The 18,368-nt window shown below is 37.7% G+C and overlaps 1 protein-coding gene across 1 annotated transcript; it reads right to left on the minus strand.

Annotated features, from left to right (window-relative positions):
* Nucleotides 1–7,055: 7,055 nt before the first annotated feature.
* LOC110908427 (polygalacturonate 4-alpha-galacturonosyltransferase) lies at nt 7,056–12,056 on the minus strand. Its single transcript, XM_022153369.2, has 4 exons — nt 11,711–12,056; nt 10,340–10,697; nt 8,642–9,220; nt 7,056–7,575 (listed from the first exon to the last, which is right to left on the minus strand). The coding sequence occupies exons 1-4, from the start codon at nt 11,845–11,847 to the stop codon at nt 7,300–7,302; spliced, it is 1,350 nt and encodes a 449-aa protein (XP_022009061.2). The 5' UTR covers nt 11,848–12,056; the 3' UTR covers nt 7,056–7,299.
* Nucleotides 12,057–18,368: the final 6,312 nt, after the last annotated feature.

Raw genomic sequence — 18,368 nt, forward strand, 5'->3', positions numbered from 1 at the left:
TGATATGCTCAAGGTGGTTTAAATGGCATCTCTCGTGCAAAGAACACTTGTGCTGGTGAATGGTTAGTATCCCACTGCCATCCTTCACTCCATATGGCATCCAAATGATCCGGGTTATCGAAATCTATCGACTGTGAGAATTCACCCTTAATTTTCCTCGCGAGCTTCTTCTTTTCCTTTAACTGTCAGGACTCACCCATATTCACCTCAAGTGGTCTCTTCTTGGATTTGGTTGCATCCTTTGATGACTCATTTTCTAACTTGACTGACCTCCTTTTGTTTCTCATCTTGAGCCACCATAGTGATTTGACCACTTTATCCTTCACGACCTTTTCATCCTTCGACCTGTCAATCATAGCAACACTCTCTTTTGGGCCATCCTCATTAATTGGAGGATGACACTTATTAGCAATATTAGAATAAGCACAAGAAGTGTGAGACATAAAGTTTACGGAAAACTTACGTGACCCGAAGACCATATTTACCGTATTAGCATTGCAATCAATGATAGCCCTCGCGGTTTTCAAGAATGGCCGACCTAAGATAACTGGCGGTTGTCCTTCAACATTGGATGGCGTGTGGTCCATAACTAGGAAATCTTCGGGGTAATAACAATCGCCTACTCTTACAGCAATTCCTCTCAACATCCCCCTAGATGGTTTCCTTGACCCATCTGCAAGCACAATCGTGGTGTCCACCTCTTCAAGCTCACCAAAATCGTATTCATCAAACACTCGACCCGCCAATATGCTTATGCTTGCCCCATGATCAATCAATACCCTATCAGTCTTGAACTCACCCAACTGGACTGGGATCATAGGCCCATTCTCCTCTTCATCTTCAACACTTGCAACCAAACGGATTGCACCACTGGTCATATTTAAATGGACGGGTGAATCATTATCATCAACTATTACCCGTGCAGGAGTTACTGCCTCTACATCTGGTTCTTCAATTAAAACCTCATCTCGGGAATCCGCGATTGACTCGGATATTTGAGATTGTGAGTCCACTTGACTGTTGCTTCCTAACCTCTCGGACTCTCTTTTAACCCGCTCATTGCATAGTGCATTTATGAATTCACCTAGCTTGACTACATCTTCATAAATTTGATATATATCAGGGATGTCTTGGGCGTAACTTGATGAGTCATATTCATTAAAATGACCATTGCCTCCATAACCAGAGTCCTCAAAATATTCTGATTTTCCATTACAACCCCAATCTGGCTTGTACCAGTGACCATCATCCATCTCATAACCACTGTACTCCCAATTTGGATCATGAAGGTAATCCATATCATCGATCTCTTCTTGATATCTAACTTGATAAGAATAACCCTTGTAACCCGCATTTTCTTGTCTTTGCATGCGTTGGGACCATACCCACTCATCAAGTTCAACCTTACTCTCGAACAATGGGCATATGAATGCCCAATGTCCTTGACACCAACACCTTGTGCATGAAACGTTTTTTTATATTCACAGCTCATATTTCCTGCACAAGTAGCAAACGAAAAGCAATACCGAACAAAAAGAAAACAAAGACAAAAGTGAAAGAAAGAAAAAAAAACAAACTAACTAGAAAAGGGCAAATACTTTTTAGATTTTTTAGTTTTTATGTAAAATGAAAGCAAACAATCAAAACTAAACTAAACTAGCACTAAGCGCACGACTCCCCGGCAACGGCGCCATTTTGATGTCTGTCGTTATGGATATGCAAAAACCTAATTAACCTAGGTAGCTAGGGTAAGCAGGGTATCGAATCCAGAGGAGTCTGTGGTTAATGCTAATTATTATTTGTTTGTAAATATTTGAATTACTTTGAGAACTTGCTAGAAAACTATAAACAATAACTTTGAGATTGTAAAAACAATGATAGAAAAAACGTGATCACTCCGGGATTCAGATTTTTTAATTACTAATAACCTAGTTCTGATTTTATTGGATGCTATTGATTGAATAGTAAATCTGTCACATCTACCAATTACCTATGTAGTTCAAAATCTTAATATTAATTGATCAGAGAAATATTAAAACAAACATTCATAGGAATCATTCAATCAACAAAAGCATAATTGGATTCAAAACATAATTATAACTCTGACTGTCACTCAGGATTTGTCTGTCACACAAATTATATAATCATGTAAATAGTCGGCTGTCACCCGACTACAAATCCAAATCTCAATACAAACAGAAACTAGAATTAAAAGTGTCTCACAAGAATCATTCACCCAGAGTGTCCACGAGAGAATTAGTCGCTCATTATGATTGTGCGATCCTTAATAGCTTGAAAGAATGTCGAATTCATGATCGAATCGGATCTTGTGGTTGGTGATAATTATGATGATGATGGTTGAATGCTCGCCCCCCTACTGTCGTCGAGATGATGATATTATCTCCTGTCCTCTGCCGTCAATTCCCTTCACATGTGCGTCCCCTATTCGGCCCAAAAAATACACCACTTGTATTGGCGGCCCAATCACAAGAGACTCCCACATGTTGGCCCAAGTGTTCAGCCGTCAACCGTAGCCCAATAAATTCCTTGATGATAAGTCAAGCCCACGTGATCTTATGCCCATGTCAGTGTCTCTCAAATGGCGGCCCAACAAGGAAGTCCACGTGACTTTCTTTCTTGCATGTGTCTTCTATTATTTGATGATCGATGATGTGTGCGGCCCAATAAAGACCAATGATATCGGCCCACTTAGAAGTCAACATGAGTTATTGTTTGATGTTTGGCTCCTTGTGCACGCGCATATATCTTGGACCTTTATCTTCGTAGCCTCTTTCAAGTCTATGATGCTGACATCCACTAATAACCTCTACATGTGCGTGTATGTTGGCTGCCTTCAATCTTGGTCTGCGTGAATATTAGTATTGTTGAAAATCACAATAATTTTCTACACTTAAATAAGTCACGTGAAGCCTGAGGATGAATTGATGTTTTTATATTAATGAAGAGTAATTAATTCTTTTTTCATGTGATGTCAGTCACCAATCATTCCTCCCAAAAGTCTGTTGTATGCGTCCCTTTTTATCATCCATCCGTTGCCTACGGTTTAATACCGTAGGTTACGGTAGCAACCTGCTGTAACTTTTATTTTTTCTCAGCCGTAAGTTACGTAGTGGAACCATGAGCTACGTATTAACTTTCATATAATGACATTCAGGCCCCTGGACTTCATTCATGCACATTTTTCTTGTTCCTTCGAGCTATCTTTTGATCCGAACAAATTCCTGTTTACGTGATTCACTTGATTATTATCCCCGGCTATTCCGCTTCACCACCAAATGTCATAACTTTACCGAATTAAGTGATTTACCTGTAAAACGATCAACACTCGTAGTTATCACATTCAAGGCACATTATCACTTAAACTACAATAAGACACGTAAAATAAGCATGTTAACACTCGGGTTTCACACTCTCCATCAAATGCAAACTCGTATTTGGTGCAACTAGACACACAGAAATGGACTGGAAAATGATTCAAGCTAAAAAGGGCGTCGCAACTAGACACAGAGAAGCGGTCTCAAAAATGATTCAAGCTGAAAAGGGCATAACATTCATTACGTTTGAAGTTATACGAGGATAAGGAATGGACATAAATGTCTCAACCAGCCACACGCATGGACAAATGCTATAGGTGGGTTTTCCCAACTCTCAGGGACCCAATTTCGTCATCTAGAGCTCCGATTTTGAAGTCAATGTTCCCCAACAAAGCATTTTTAGTTAATTTCGCTTGGTTGTAAAAAACGGCTGGATTTTTTTAACTAGATATTTATTCGTTGTTTTGTAGGTTGTTAATTTCAAGGAACTTATAATTGATGAAGAATCATTGGAGATTACCTCTGACGGCAAGTTACCACTAATGAGGATTATAGAACTAGCCTATGATGTCAATTGTCAAGTTACGATCTGATGAAGGATTAAGGGATCTTACCACTGAAGCGAGTTACCTCTAGTGAAGATTCATGAAGTCTCGCTAATGAAGAAGAGATGCCACGTGTTAGCCTATCATTTGACGAAGACAAACTGTTGAGAGGATGTTATACATAATTGTCACTTGTCAATTCCGCACGTCTAAACAAGAACATAGATACATGAGTCTGCATTGATATTATTATCACTTGACCCCGTAGTTTAATGTGTCAAGCAGTTGAGTGTGAAGTCGGTACATGAACTTATGTGTGCAAATTCAGAGAAAATTTGCATGTCACCCTCGTTATAGCTAGAGCGTTAGGTAGAAAACCATCTCTAAATTCAATTTTAATTAAGAGTGAATTGCAAGTTTTGTCCTTTATCTTTAGGCCATTTTGCAAGTTTTGTCCTTTATCTTGAGTCCATTTTGCAAGTTTTGTCCTTTATGTTTAAATTTGACGAGTTTTGTCCTTTATGTTTAAAAATCAAGCACGTTTTACCCTTTGCGCCTTAAAAATCAAGCACGTTTTGTCCTTTATGTTTAAAAATCAATCACATTTTGTCCTTTATGTTTAAAAAATCAAGCACGTTTTGTCCTTAAAAATCAAGCACGTTTTGCCCCAAAGGGTAAAACGTGCTTGATTTTTAAACATAAAGGACAAAACTCGTCAAATTTAAACATAAAGGACAAAACTTGCAAAATGGCCTAAAGATAAAGGACAAAACTTGCAATTCACTCTTTAATTAATAACTAGTTTTACATGATGTATTGAAAGTTCGAAACAATCAATTTTGATTAATACCTTGTGCTTATAGCAATTGTTCTACTCTTGTTTATTGTTTTGCGCATATTGTGAATCAGTTGCCGATGAAACAGTGATACCTGACACATTGATTAACTAATATCCCGCTGCAAACTAACTCACAGTGAATGTAGGGTATTAGCTAAGTTTTAGCTTGATTGCGATGCACACAAATTTAATCTCCCAACAACATTGTATCCTAGAAAGATCTAATTCTCTTGGTAGTAACTCGGAAGGTATTCATGCAGTTGCAATATGTTATAGATAATGGATAAACAAAGTAGACATGACCTGTAAAGTTTACACAACTATTGCCCTAGGTTGTTAATAGATTTATGTAACAACTGGTGATTGCGGTTTAGATGGCAAGAATGCACGGCTCCTATTACGACACGATTGTTTGATAACCCTATACTAGCAACTTCAGTTGACAAATTACAATAAAAAGAAGGCAAATTGGATTTAAATAATTCCAACTTTCTCAATTTGGCCGATAATAATCCCAACTCAGTTATTGGGCGATAATAATCCGAAGTGGTCCACATTTGGCCAATAATAGTCTGTGTTAAATATAGCTTATCGGAGTTAAGTTTTTTTTTCGAATTACAAACCGATGTTTTAGGGCTTTTGCTTAGAACGAGGATACGAGTTGATTGATGTAAAATTTACCTCGAAATACTGCCCCAAATGACGAAAACGGTGCTTTAATTCGGGTGTTTAAACTTCCAATTAACAAAAATCAAGCCGTTTGAAGCACCGTTTCGAGGTAAGTTTTACATAAATCAACTCGTATCCTCCTTCTGATCAAAATCCATAAAACATCGGTTTGTAATTCTGTAACACCTCGTAAAATCATGTCCAATAATGCATTGACACGTGTCCCAAATCCTAGTGATGCCTAATGTTGGCTAGGAGGGACTATTTTTGCCAAAAATGAAAACTATGAATGTGGAGGGACTAAAAGTGTCAACATGCGGAAACTATGCCTCTGAGTGACCTTACACGGTGTCCGTATTCTCAAATGAGCCAGTTGTTGGACTAGAGGAACCATTGTGGAATTGTTTGAAAGTTTGTGAGAAGAATGGTTAAAAGTTTCAACATGTTAATTTATACCTCTGAGTGACCTTTTGACGAACCGAGAGCTTTATGATGTTCGTCATACTCTCAGGTGTGCCTAATATTGGCCATTAAGGGCTTTTATGCCTAATATTGATAATACATGAGAGTTTGGAAGTTTAGGGGCTAGAAGTGTCAAAGAACAAAATTAAATTTGCTGAGGGTCCCATACGAACCGTATAGATTGACCTTTACGGTCCGCAAGCACTTGCCCAGCTCCAAAAAATTACTTGCAGTCCACACCAAGGCTGCCAAACCCCCTCATTCAAATCTATGGACTTGTTGGTTGTTTATAACACGTTTAGGGACACTTGTTACCATCCCATGAAGCCTCTAAACACCTGGAATGATCAAAATCATCCTCAAAAACTATAAATAGGTGTTGGTTTTCATTGTAAGCTTGCACCATTTCTTGTTTTCCCTTCCATACTCTCCTCCTCTGGAGGTTCCTGAGCATTTGGGAGCTTTCCTTTGAGTTTTAATCCGTCTCTTGGATCACATGTAAGGGTTCCTTTCTTTGCTTGTTCATTTATTAGGCTTTTAAAGCCGAAAGTCAAGCATTTCCGATAAACGCTTTGACTTTCGGTTTAGACCTTAATGGTCTAGCCATTGTTCGCAACAAACATGGCTACGTAATCGTAATAAGGTAGGTGGTTAATCCCTCAAAAGGACACCTCCTGAAAATCACGTATGCTTGGTCAATTGACAGGTCAAACGTATTGTCTTAAAAAGTCAAACTAAGCAGATTTTGAAAAATTCATAATATGAGTTTAGAGGTGTTCTAAAATAAGTTTCAACACTTAAACAACTTGGTAATAATTATTAGAACAAGTGTAAACATGTTCGGCTCGTTAATTCCAATTTTAGGATCGGTTTGCAACCGAAAATCGCGAAGTTTGACTTCTGCTTTGACTTTCGATTCTGACCTGAATTAGATTAGTTTGCTACCAAAAGTCGCGAAGTTTGACTTCTGCTTTGACTTTCGATTCTGACCAGAATTAGATTAGTTTGCTACTGATTTAAGGTTCCGTTATGACTGTAAACACCTTGGATCGACATCGACCTCCCACTTTTCAAAACCAGACTCTTTGACCTCCCCAGAGGATGACGAGAAAAATACCAAGACTCGAAAGAACTGCAAGGATGCAACCCGAAAGAACACAAACAAAAGAATCAGAAGAAGCGCAGGCCATACGTATGAGAAATGAATGAACACAAACAAAAAGAACACGTGATTCTTTCAGAAGAACGAAGGTAGATATACACATCCAAGTCCTTTACAATTAAACCTTCCTCCTACGAAAGTAACGAAACCAACACAAGATACATCCAAACTATTATCTTCGACACCTATTCCAAGCAAGTTGCATACACAAATACACGGGAACTATAACACCAATATGAACTATAACAAAGAATAGAATGGAATGACTTTTCGATAATAAAAATCTTCTCATTCGCCTAGTTTGCAACCCCGAACATATGGGTGGTCAAACTTTATGTATTTGACCCAATATGAACGGTACTTTGTCATTGCCAACTCTAGCCACGGTTTCATGTTTCCGTTATAGTGAATCACAGCTGCTTTCTCGATATCCTTTTTATCAATGCTCGGGTTGTACCCGAGACCGAGTACATGCCATGACTTGTCGAGTGGATGTGTTAGCCCGTAAAATGTCATTAGTCCAGGTGGCAACGTCCCGAGCTTCCATAAAACCCGATCTTCATTCTGATAACAACACAATCAGTAAATTATCTAACAGTTAATGAAATATATTGAGCCCAGATTGTATTGACGACAGGCATGTAAATGAACCTAACGAACACGAAGAGAAGCATGTTCATGTTCGTTCATTTAACTTTAACCGAACATGAACACGAGTATTTAATCGAACACATTTAACCGAACATGAACATGAACATTTAATCTAACACATTTTTGTTCATGTTCGTTTATCAAGAAAATGGGCATGTTTGTGTTTGTTTATGTCCGTTCGTTTAAAACCTAAACAAACAGTTCAAGAACGTAAACGAACATAAACAAACATAATTTAACAAACAATAAACAACACAAACGAAAACAAATAAACATAATTGGCTAAACATAAACGAACATAAAGTAAGTTTTTATATAAATTAGTGATAAATTACGATAACTTCCATTGCAAAACCCATTTTTATTACTAGAAAACCCAATTACTAATTAATTATACTTATATAAGTAGTTAGAAAGTTCCTTTTATGTTTAATATTCATATAAATATAACTACTTATGTATTTAAACTGAAACGAACATAAATGAACGAACATAAACGGACGTTCATAAACATAAATGAACGAACAAAACGTGTGTTCATGTTCATTCCTTAAAGAGTAAAGTACATGGATGGTCCCTGTGGTTATCCAAAATTTTGGAATTAGTCCAAAGGTATTTAAAGTACACTTGTGGTTTGCAATTTGTAACGTATTGGGACCATCTGTGTACTTTTGGCAAAAGTTGGGGACTAAATGTGTTACAAAGTGCAAACCACAGGGACCATCCGTGTACTTTAAAAAAGCTAAGGACTAAATCCAAAATTTTGGTTAACCGCAGGGACCATCAGTGTACTTTACTCTTCCTTAAATTAAAGCAAAACAAAATTGTGTTCATGTTTGTTCGTTTATTATATAAACAAACATAAACGAACTTCCTGTCGAACAAGTTCACGAACAGTTCATAAACGTTCGGTTCATTTACAGGCCTACATGTAATAAGAATCTAGAGATAAAAAAAATTATTACTGTAAAAATCTTACCATATTTTGCCATTTGTGGTAAATACCAGTTATATCCTTCTTCTTCCACACATCAAGATCAAACATATTCATCCCATAAGCCCATCCACACGCATTCGGGTCAAAATTTCTCGCAATATGAGGATTCGAGAAATTCAAATACTTATCAAAACGGTGAAAGCTTTCTCCACACGTTTCAACCGCACCGTTCACTTTCCCGTTCAGATCGACCTTCCATAACCCCGTTAAGTCTTTTTGAACCACAATATCATCATCCAGAAAAAGAATTTTGTTCAATTTGGGATAAACTTGAGGGAGATAAAACCGAAGGTGATTCAACATTGAAAGATACTTCGGGTTTCGGTATTTTAAATTTGATGAACCGGTTGTTTGATGATCTGATTTGAAATAGTATTCTTTCATTGCGGCGGATTCGAGTTGTCGAAGAACCGGACAGTAGGATGAGTTTAGCCATTTGAATTCGTCGACGTTTTCCACGTGGATTGTAGCTTTGCCAGGTGGATTAAGTAAAAACCACATGTTCATTGCTCCGAAATTTAATTTATCGGAGACGAGATGAAAAACATGTTTCTCTGGTTCCTGTATTAGATATAAATAAGATCATTGGAACCATTAAAAATCTTACAGCCTCCAAATTAAATTTAAAAAAATTATACTTAACGTAGTTTTTGCAAACGAACAAAAACTATCGAAATTTACCCGCGCTACGCAGCGGGAATTAGGCCAGTATCGGTTTGGTTCATTACGGTACCGGCACTCGTTATGACAACCGAAAGAGAAAACAAAAAATATTGAAGAAAATTTATTACAAAAAATTTATATAGCAATGTCGAGAATAAAAAGATGAACACAATTGTATTCAGTTTTTTTTTTAAATTAACGAACACGAGTTATTGAAGAAAATCATAATAAATACAAATTAAATGGGTTAAAAGTGTATATTATTAATAGTATAAGGGGAAAACTCAAAATTAAAAAAAAAAAAAAAAAAAAAAAAAAAAAAAAAAACTCAAGATAAAGCCAAGTGACCAATCAAAGTGAACTCTATTCACAAAACTTGCAAGTCAATGCAACCTGGTTCATACAAAAGGCATGTTTTGACATATGCTTAATGCTTACTTGGACTATAGGCAATCAAAATAGTACCGTTCACAATCTGCAAAGTATTTATGTTTGACAGCACGTTCAAGAATCAAGATTAATTGTAAAAACAAGTAACAGATATTGCAAATCTTTGTACTGGTTTATAGACGACAACCCATTGTTACGTTGAAAACAGTTTATTGCTATGCGTAAACACAACGTATGCCATGATATATGATGCTTATAAATTAGAAAAAAAGAGTAAAATGCCATTTTTGTCCCTGAGGTTTGGCCAGTTTAGCGACTTCGTCCAAAGGTTTGTTTTTCCAAATCTGGATTCAAAAGGTTTGAAATCTTGTCATTTCCATCTGGCTCATTAACTCTATCCATTTTTTCCGTAAAGTCAGGGGTATTTCTGTCTTTTTTGTTAACTTAAAGAGCAATTCGGTCTTTTTCACTTTATGTACAAGCATTTTGCATAATGTACAAGTATTCAAAATACCCTTAACGGAGAAGAAAAGATAAAGATGCCTCTGACTTAACAAAGAAAAACGGGTGGAGTTAACAAGACGAAATGGCATTTTACCCAAAAGAAAAAAGGATGCATAAATATACCTTAGCATTCTTGATAGTCGAATTCACAACCACCGATGCAGCCAAGACATTATCAGAGAACAGAGCATAATGATAGAGATCTGGATTCTCAAGATTCTCCCTCCTTGGGAATACGCGTTTCTCCAACGGAAGAAGATAATAATCGATTGTTAGGCGCATGGATAAGCAATGAATACCGTTTGGGATTGTTTTGGCAGCGATTTGACTCAAAAACATGCTCTGTTTCTTCAAGCTACGAACTTGTTCATCTGCTGACTGTAGCATAGCTCTCAACTTCCCTGTGACTAACTTACAATCATATAGCTGTTCTTTAGCTTTAGACAGTAGTTGACCCATAGCTTTGATTTTCTCCGCAACACTAAGAATATTTTCATCAACAAAACACACTTAAAAATGTGCTATAGATGGCAAAATAGGGGGTCAGATGGGTTGCTATGCAGTTAATATTGGTGATATATCACCGATATATCGGTCAGAATATTGGCACTGGTATTATCGGTGATATTGACCGATACATCACCGATTTTCCCCATATCATTACCTTTCTTCTTATTGCTGATATTAGTGTTTTAAGTCTTAATGAGTTCCTACTTGCTACAATTGTTAGTGTTTTGCAAGTTGTAAATATATATATAAATTCTGCATGATATTAAAATTACCGATATCCCACCGCAATAACCTATATCTCAAATATCGGTCTTTGACCGATATCCTTTTAACCGCATTAACTGCATAGGTAAATGGTCAAAATGGATAAAGTAGGACCAAAATGCCAACACTTTTCTTTTTGTCAATTTCTATTGTAGTATGATAAATACTTAATATAATGTGTAAAGTACAGTAGTACACGAAGGTCCCTGTGGTTTACCAAAATTTTGGATTTGGTCTCTAGCTTTCCAAAAGTACATGGATGGTCCCTCTGGTTGGCATTTTGTAATGCATTTAATCCCCGGCCAACAAATCTAGAGGTTTTAGCATGTCCATGTTAGGGACTAAATGTGTTACAAAGTGCAAACCACAAGGACCACCCATGTACTTTTGGAAAAAGTATGGGGACTAAATGTGTTACAAGTGCAAACCACAGGGACCATCTATGTATTTTAAATTTTCGTAAACCACATGGACCATCTGTGTACATTACTAAAACTTATTAAAAATAAAAAAGAGCCAAATTTGTTGATTCAAACATTAAAAACTAACAATTGTGTGACCTAATAAGTTTAAAAAACGAATCCAAACAACACCGTATAAAAATACTGAATCAAATCTGTAAAGAGTATGTATTGAGTAATTTTTTTGTGAGCTAAAAAACTTTATTTTATTAGTTTGACCAATTATTAATAACATATAACTAAAGTTCATCCTACTGACCTGTGATTAAGATCAGCATCAGCAGTAGCATCTCCTAAAGCACGTTGACTTTCTTTAAGTTGACTTTGCAGTTCATGTGCTAATTGTGTCTTGTTTTTCATTGTTGCGATGCTCATATAAACCCTAGCCATAATCATTTGATCCCGGACCAATCGTATAGTTGTGTCAATGTTCTCGTTATCGTTCTCTTTTCTCCAAATACTGTACTTCCCAAGAACAGCAGAGTCAACCGACTTTGACCGCTCGATGGCCGCATTTTCAAGCTTTATGATGACATTGTTGTCGTTTTTCACTAAATCAGCCGCTCGATTTTCGCGTCTTTTATCTCTCAGTTTCTACAATGGTAAAAAAGAGTAAATTTAATCATCTCATAAAGGGTATACCGTATATGTTACTATGGGGCTGCAAACAAACCAAACGTTCAGCGAACAGCTCGTGAACCACTCGGTGGGAAGTTCGTTTGTGTCCGTTCCTTTATTGGACAAACGAACACGAACAAGAAATTTTGTTCGTTTAGTTAAATGAAGGAACATGAACAGAGGCCGCGTTAGTTCATTTATGTTCGTGAACGTTTTCGTTTATGTTCGATTGTGTTCGATAGTTATTTAGTGTTTTTAGTTTTATATTTTCTTTAAATACTTCAAAATTCCGACCAATAAAATATTTAATAAGTGTCAGTGTATCATATATTTTGTTCATGAACGCTTGTTTGTGTTCGTTTGTTTCCATTTGTGTTCATGAACGTCCATTTTCGTTCGTTGCCTAAAATTAACAAACGAACATGAACAAGTTCATTTCCTTAATAAACGAACACGAACATAAAATCTCGCTTGGTAAGTGGTCATGAACGAACAATTCATATTCATAAACACATATATTTCATAACAAACAAACATGAACAAGATCTTCTTCATGTTCGTTCGGTTCGTTTGCAGCCCTAATCCTTTAAGGAATTCAGATTGAAATATTACCCTCCTGGCTAGCTTTTCAGGCGTATCAACCGATTGAGAATGACCATCTAGAATTTTCTCCAGTTTACCTGTTGGGGTCCATTTTCTAGTACCTTCCGTTATCTAGTAGAAAAAACAGGATCAATTTTTTTTGCACAGCCAAAAAATCATAAGCATTCAAAGCCTATTGTTATAACTTTATAGTTTATACTAACCTCAGCAGGACTGGAAGTACTAATGATCACGTGGTCTTGCTCGGTGAATTTCCAAGAAGCTGATAGGTTGTTTTTTCGAAATGAATCAAGACTCAAAGGTCCTAAATCATCTGTGCTTGCCTTGATGACATCAATAACCTAAATTATATATATAGTAACAAAAGAAAATATGAGATTACATTGAATGATTGAATAACAATTGATGGATGAACATTATTACGCTTTAGCAGCATACCCTTTTCGAAAAAAGAGACCGAATGTGTTGAAAAGCCAGCTTTGCTTTCCAATCTACGTCCTGCACTCTTGCTCAAAGTAAGTATCAAATTATTATCAAGAGTAAAATGTCATTTTCATCCCTGGGGTTTGGTCAGTTTTGCAACTTTCGTCTAAAGGTTTGTTTTTCCGCATCTAGATCCAAAAGGTTTAAAATCTTGCTATTTTCATCCAGCTCGTTAACTCCATCCATTTTTCTCCGTTTAGTCAAAGGTATTTCCGTCCTTTTTGTTAACTTAAAAGGCAATTCGGTCTTTTTACATAAAGGGAAAAAGACCGAATTGCCCTTTAGGTTAACAATAAAAGATGGAAATACCTTTGACTTAACAGAGAAAAAATGGATGGAGTTAAAGAGCCTGATGAAAATGGCAAGATTTCAAATCTTTTGGATCCGGATGCTGAAAATCAAACCTTTGGACGAAAGTCGCAAAACTGGCCAAACCTCAAGGACGAAAATGGCATTTTACTCTTATTATCAAATATAAATAATATAAATGAGAAATGAGAAAGAATAGTACTTGCTTGCTGATGCTAGTTGATAAATCATTTACATCTGCATAAGAAGAGTAAGATATTGAGAAAGAATAACTAAAGCACACAAAGAGAAATCAAGCAGTCAAATTTATCTCAATACGCATAAAGCTAGTGGGTGTTCGGGATTACTTATCCAAACAGTTATCTTACTAATTGCATATTCTAAAAGCTAACAAGCACTTTTGAGTGTCTGAATAAGTGGATGAATAGAAGTGCTTATGCTTATCGGCTTACTTTATGGTGAAATTAGTCATTTTCAATAAACAGGTTGAGATTGCTTACGTCAAACCAATCATTTTTCATAGATTCAAAACTACAACTTTAGCTTATGTTTGAAGTTTCTCCCACTCGATGCTTCTTAACTTATGTTTGAAGTTTCTCCCACTCCAATCAACACAAAATAAGCACTACCAACAAGATTAAAATTTACTAGATGCAAGTGTTATGTTGCACTATCAATGTGTCATGATGCCTACCATGTCATATCGTGCATGCTATAAATATAGTTACGTTTACTAGGCATATAAAGCATAAGCTGAGGAGGAACGAACCTTGCAGTCTGAAGCTGAGTGTCATGGTCATCGTTTGGATCAATTCGGTTATAGTCTGGTTTTATGAAAACATTTTTAAAACCGAGTTCTCTATAACCTGGCTCTGATACCAAACTGTCACACCCCCAAATTACCACCTAGGGCGTGTCCCTAATGGAGGTGTAACGATTCAACAAAGAGCCACCAATCATATCAAACACAAGTTGTAATGAAATACCAAATTAAAAGAAATGTATTGTTTGAAAGTTAAACCAAAACCAAAGTACTGAGCGGAAGTATAAAAGTTTAAATGTATAATGTATCGAAACCAAATCAAAGTAACTGTTTATTATGACCATAACCACTCCAGCAGCATCAGACAGCAAGCTCCCAAGTTCCTTCAATAATCACCTACAAGCATGTAAACAAGTGTGTCAGACTACGCTACGCTGGTGAGTTCAAGGTTTGTGTTTGTTTACCAAGTTGTGTTACCAATCAGATGAGCAAAACAGTTTACAAGACAATAAGTTGTTTGTTGTTAAGATGTTTAATGTTTCGATGTTGTTATTACTCGAGTACCGAATGGCCATATGATATGTGATTGCCAACCCCAATGCCTCTATCAAAGCATTGGTCATGTTTTAAGGTAATTAGTTCACACCCGTTCCCCTTGAACGTCGTGAGGGTGCCAAACCTAATAGCGCTATCAACTAATAACCCCCGTTGCCCTACAAGCAACGTGCCGGTAGATGTAGTGGTCTTACAGTGATAGAAAAACAGAGTACAATAACCAACATCCCGTTACCCATGCATTCCTCATCGGAACGTTACCCGTTAACCCTCCACTGGGATCCATGCTTGAGAAAAGAGCAATGAACTCACCTTAGGTTTGCTCGGTAAGATTAAAGTACGTATTTTCCAGTTGGTTAATTAACCCCTATTGTGGTTATCAAAGTTAGTCAGTTACTTGCATTTACCACACAGGTTACGAATAAGTAACACGCATATTATAAAGCAAATCATAGCAAACAATTGAGTGTATAAACAATACAAATTCATATCACACCACATCACAATTTAACAAGTTGTTTTCATGTAGTTATCTAACAGATGTGGGCCATGATCGCAATTAACCCACAAAGTCCACCCAATCAGTCGTTATCAGGCCGCTCCATCTCTGACCCAAATCCCATAGTGTAATCATCCGTAAACCATTAACATCTTGTGGCCCATATATTCTGTAACCCATCAACTGGTATCGGCCCACCATACCAATACTCACATTACCCAAATTTTATCACCCTTCTTTTTTTATAAAGTTATCCTATTTTTTTGACAGTATCATTAACCTTGTGCACGTGGAGCAAATATCAAAACTACCAAGGCGGCTCACTATCAAACAACTAATTACTATTGGTTGAACATATATATAATGCCCTCAACATGACTATTGGACCAATTCTATGCCCAATACCCTTCCTTGGCCGTCCACTACAACCAATCGGAAAAATCATAAGAGCCACCCCCCCTACTACCGATTTCTACAAGTTAATGAATCATTGTTTATTTATACAGAACAATTAATACACATGCCTATATCAAATCAAACATGATGGCCGACATGCAGAACACCTCAAAATATCATTGGACCACATTGAACCTCATGGCCGCCATATTAGGTCCACTCTTGTTAATCAGCAAATCATTATTAACAGTTGACTTTAAACTTCATACTAAATTTCCTAACAATTACTATCATCATCATCATCGTACAATGCAAAGATATAAGATATAATAACAAGTTCCTGTTGTTCCACCTGATTTAACCCAGCCGCCCCATTGGGCCCATGTTCGGCCCTTTTAATGCATGACATACAGCCCTTAATTAAATTAGATATAACTTGGTACATGTTGACCACCGACATCATTTAATGAAATTCCATATCCTTATCACAAGAATCAAACAGAAAATAAAATAGCATGTGGTGGTATGGTGCGGTCCAATTGGGTAGCAGGTTATCATCGAATCATGCAGCCATGATTGTCATCAACTTTATTAAATAAACAACTTTATTAATTGAACATGCAGCCATGCTTGACATCTTGCCATATAAACGGATATTATCACAACTTAATTCAATTCAATCTCTATGCATTCATACAACATCGAATATAATCAGGCAACCAAGAAACAATCAAATAATACCGAGCACAGTGCGGATTTACTAACCAAGATTGTTGGTACCCGAAAGATATTTCACAAGGGTGAGGGGCTGCCACAGTTCGTACGATCAGGGGTGAGGGGGGTCTCCTTCGTCTGATGCGAATCACGTAAGAGGGGGATAGGGTTTGTTTGCTGATGTCGAAATCAAGGAAGAAGAAGTGGGGGTTGTTTGAGTTTTAAACCGATCATGAAAACGAATTGGAGTCTAATACGTTTGTTAAGCTACTGGGCCGGTTGTCTTGGCTAAACCCAAAATAGTAAAGGTCCAAATGTTAAGCTACTGGGTCGATTTATTTACTTATACTATTGGTCACAAGATATAAGGCCCCATAACTTGTTGGGCTGACTAACAAGGATAGTGTTGGGCTTCCTAACTAGAAATAGTTGGGCTAACGAACAAGAATAATGTTACTAGCAAGTTATAAGTATTGGCCCAAGTTACAAGGTATATAACCTAACCGAGTTAATTAGGTCACAAGATATAAGCGTTTACTAACCGTGAGAGTTCGGGTTGTCACATCATCCCCGACTTGAAGGAAATTTCGTCCCGAAATTGGCAAGCGTCAAATGTGAGAGGAACAAAGTGAGAAATCAGAGTTGTTGCGGGTTTTGCTCAGTTGTGACATCATCCCCAACTTGAAGGGGAATCTCGCCCCGAGATTCACCAGTTTTGCTTGACTCGGCTTTGTCTTTGGGAAAAAGGTGAGGATACTTGAGCTTCATCTGGTCCTCGCGCTCCCACGTGAACTCTGGTCCACGTCTTGAGTTCCAACGAACCCTAATGATGGGAATACGACTGTGTTTACGCACTTTGACCTCACGGTCCATGATTTCGATGGGTTCTTCAACAAACTGTAACTTGTCGTTGACTTTTAACTCGTTAAGAGGTACCGCTAATGGGTCATCAGCATAGCACTTCTTTAATTGCGAGACATGGAATACGTCGTGAACGTTACCCAGCTCAGTAGGTAACTCCAACCTGTACGCCACCTTACCAATACGCTCGAGAACTTTAAACGGACCAACATAACGTGGATTCAGCTTGCCACGCTTCCCAAAGCGTACAACCCCTTTCCATGGCGAGACTTTCAGCATGACTCGGTCATTCACTTCAAAAACTACCTCTTTGGCACGCTTATCCGCATAGGCCTTCTGGCGATCACGAGCAGCTGCCATACGTTCTCTTATTTTCACGATCATCTCTGAAGTTTCGAGTACCATTTCAGGCCCTGTGATCTGACTATCACCCACCTCAGCCCAGCAGAGGGGTGAACGACATTTCCTCCCGTACAGTGCCTCAAACGGTGCCGCTTTGATGCTGGTGTGGTAGCTGTTATTGTAGGAGAACTCCACCAACGGCAAGTGCTTCTCCCACCCTTTCCCAAAATCAATGACACACGCCCGCAGCATATCCTCTAGTGTCTGAATAGTGCGTTCACTCTGACCATCCGTTTGTGGATGATAAGCCGTGCTCATATCAAGACGTGAGCCGAACGACTTATGCATAGCCTGCCATAACTCCGAAGTAAAACGAGGATCTCGATCAGAAATAATAGAAGTCGGCACCCCGTGCCTGGAAACCACCTCTTTAAGGTACACTGCTGCGAGCGACGAATACTTATCCGTCTCTTTGATTGCAAGGAAGTGTGCTGACTTTGTGAGACGGTCAACAATCACCCATATAGTATCGTTTCCAGCCTGTGATCTAGGTAGCCCCGTAACAAAATCCATAGCGATCTGTTCCCATTTCCACATAGGTATCTCCGGCTGCTGAAGTGGTCCTGACGGCTTCTGGTACTCTACCTTGACCCTAGCACAGGTCAAACACTTACTCACATAGGTGGCAATAAGAGCTTTCATGTTCGGCCACCAATACAAAACCTTGAGGTCCTGGTACATCTTATCAGACCCTGGATGAACAGAGTATCGTGA

The sequence above is a fragment of the Helianthus annuus genome, chromosome 13, assembly GCF_002127325.2.
Source record: "Helianthus annuus cultivar XRQ/B chromosome 13, HanXRQr2.0-SUNRISE, whole genome shotgun sequence".
In the NCBI taxonomy this organism is placed as follows: domain Eukaryota; kingdom Viridiplantae; phylum Streptophyta; class Magnoliopsida; order Asterales; family Asteraceae; genus Helianthus; species Helianthus annuus.

Bases quoted from the DNA above. Each gene is read 5' to 3' on its own strand.
- LOC110908427 (XM_022153369.2), bottom strand. From the start codon at position 11,847: ATGATTATGGCTAGGGTTTATATGAGCATCGCAACAATGAAAAACAAG. The intron at 9,221-10,339 runs GTATATTTATGC...TATCTAATACAG, and splicing joins CGACTATCAAGAATGCTAAG to GAACCAGAGAAACATGTTTT. The intron at 7,576-8,641 runs GTAAGATTTTTA...TGTTGTTATCAG, and splicing joins ACCACAAATGGCAAAATATG to AATGAAGATCGGGTTTTATG.